Genomic DNA, 2,500 nt, shown 5'->3' with positions numbered 1-2,500 from the left:
GGAGGAGGTGGGGCAGGTGGAGCTGGTGGGGCAGGTGGGGTTGGCTGTGCCGGGGTTGGCTGGGCCGGGGTTGGCTGTGCCAGGGTTGGCTGTGCCAGGGTTGGATGTACTGGGGTTGGCTGTACTGGGGTTGGCTGTGCCAGAGTAGGCTGTGCCAGGGTAGGCTGTGCCAGGGTAGGCTGTGCCAGGGTAGGCTGTGCCAGGGTAGGCTGTGCCAGGGTAGGCTGTACCAGGGTGGGCTGTGCCAGGGTAGGCTGTGCCAAGGTAGGCTGTGCCAAGGTAGGCTGTGCCAGGGTGGGCGCCTGCGTGGAAAGCGGCCATGACTGCTGCTGTTTGGGAGTAACACTATGGGAGGTATTTACAGGTGTGATGAGCAGATTTGCCCCACTTGTTTGAGGTATAGAGATATTTTCTTTGCTATCACTCTCACTCTCACACTGCACACTATTGGAACTGGATTCGTCGACTCTGCCTGCGCAACTGTTCCCTATGGCCTCATCTATCATGTCCGTCAGGCTGAACTGTCCACCGTTGTTATATATAGAGCACAGCTTGCAGTATATGGGCGTGAACTTGATGTACTCACACAGCTTCCTGTAACATTGCAGGATGAGCTTGATCTGGACATTGTCAACGTACATGCCATAGTCCTTGCACCAGCTGCAGGTGGGCTTGAGCCTCTTCTTGCCCCCAAGGCACTTCCTGCATACATGGTGCTGGCAGGTGGTTTCCGTGGGGGTTAAGGGCTCGCTTAGCAGCTGGCCGCAGACGGTGCACGAAAGGGACTGGCGCAGGTAAGGCAGCAACTTATACAGCTCTGTCCAGCTCTCGCGGTTCTCTGGCTCTGCTTGCATGACCAGCCGGCAAGTGGTCACGTAGAGGCTCGTCGCGTTCATCTTCCTTGGCCTTTCATCGGGTCGCCGCCGCGTTCAGTGAGCCGAAGAGAGGCGCTCAGAAAATCCCGAGATTCGAAGCATCGTCGCCCTTCGCCTTCGCCTTCGCCTTGGCTCTCGCATCCTTGTAAACAAAACAAAGGTGAGCGGCGATGGCCCAAAGGGGGCGCGAGGAGAATCTGGGACGACCGCAGCGCGAGTCGACGCCGCAAAGAGGATCCGACTGCAGAAAAGAAGGATTTAGAATGCTCTTCCGCTCGCCCTGGACAATAGACGGCTGGCCGTGGTAAACATCCTGGCGTCTATTGCCATCAGCATCACCACGGGAAGGGAAAGAGGGATAAGAGAGCGGGAACTATGGCCTGATTTTGTCCCCTTTTCTCCCTCAAGAAGGTCATGGCAGTACCCCGACTTGACTCGAGGAGTCCTTTGGGAAATGTAGTTGAGGGCGAAGGAGGTTTCCGATTCCTCTGAAGGAATAAAGGGCGAGTATTCTTGTAGGAGATGTAGCAAGTGGTTTTTAACTTTGGGATTCACTTTTAGGATTTGTCCTTCACTTATTTTAATTCTAATAGTACTAGAGAGGTTTTTAAGGTGTATTCGAGGGATGCAAGGACCGGAAGTAGTTTTCTGAACTGTCAAACTCTAAGAAGAAAATGGATTCTAACCATAAAACGTTCAATAAGAGAAAAGTTTTAGCATTTCAGTTATAGTGATTATATGTTAGTAAATTGTTATCCATTATTAATATTGCATTAGATAAATGTATGTTTTTTTTCTGGAGTAATTAATGTGGTAAGTAAAGTGGAAGAAAACACAAGAAATAGTTGAGAATTTTTCATAATTCATACATGATTGCTTACTACCTAATGTTAGTAAAGTATCATTATAGATTCATAAAATGTTGCATTTATTGTGGGTAAAGTAGTACAAGTTGTTGAAATTACTAAAGGAAAAGAAACACAAGTATTACTTTGAGAAATATGAAATACTAAGAATTTAGTTGTCATGTAATGCTTATATAAATAAAAGAATTCCATGCTCAATTTTTCACTAGAAGATTTATGACAGTACTTCAGAAATGTCTCATTCTAATAAAAGTTCTGTAAAGTATTTATGGAACTGTGAATTTATTGATTATATTCATACTTTTCTAGTAGTATGCATTGCATGCAATGTAAAATAATTGTTTGAATAAGACAGCATAAAGAGACTGGTTCCTTATTTGACAATAAATCAACAGAGAGGTCTTAATGCTCTATCTAGCCAATACAGCCTATACAAGGTGGACTTGGAGCATGGACTCCAAGTCACTACAAGTGTCTTTGTCCTACAATTGTCCTAAAATTGCCAATCAATTTATAAATTTATTAGTGCATCTCTGTTTATTGTTATGATAATTTTTTCTTTGTTTTTGTAAGATTCTACTCAATCTAATGTCAAATGGAGGTTGAGGCAGCTGTTTGAGTATTGAATTTTATATTGAATAACTTATATTTTATTTTTTAATTTAAATAACTTTTATTTTAGGTAGGGTCTTAATTGTCATAATAAAAAAATATATATAGTTTCCTTCTCATACCAAGTATTTCCATGACAGTTAAATG

At 44.1% G+C, this 2,500-nt stretch overlaps 2 protein-coding genes across 2 annotated transcripts in view; one reads left to right on the top strand and one right to left on the bottom strand.

Moving 5' to 3' along the window:
• The window catches only part of LOC122258375 (uncharacterized), a 2,678-nt gene extending 1,650 nt beyond the window's left edge, over positions 1–1,028 (bottom strand). The window contains exon 1 of the mRNA XM_043024263.2: positions 1–1,028. This exon is cut by the window's left edge and continues 1,650 nt beyond it. Coding sequence (XP_042880197.1) covers positions 1–896 — 896 coding nt within the window. The 5' untranslated portion in view covers positions 897–1,028.
• Positions 1,029–1,196: 168 nt separating this feature from the next.
• LOC122258376 (uncharacterized) overlaps positions 1,197–2,500 on the top strand; it is a 6,387-nt gene continuing 5,083 nt past the window's right edge. Inside the window, exon 1 of the mRNA XM_043024264.2 lies at positions 1,197–1,378. The gene's annotated coding sequence lies outside the window, so the exon portion shown is untranslated. The remainder of the gene's footprint in view (positions 1,379–2,500) is intronic.

Source organism: Penaeus japonicus, unplaced genomic scaffold, assembly GCF_977035675.1.
Source record: "Penaeus japonicus unplaced genomic scaffold, GWHDUDI00000001_assembly GWHDUDI00000008, whole genome shotgun sequence".
Taxonomy (NCBI): domain Eukaryota; kingdom Metazoa; phylum Arthropoda; class Malacostraca; order Decapoda; family Penaeidae; genus Penaeus; species Penaeus japonicus.
This window is presented reverse-complemented; position numbering and strand designations above follow the sequence as displayed.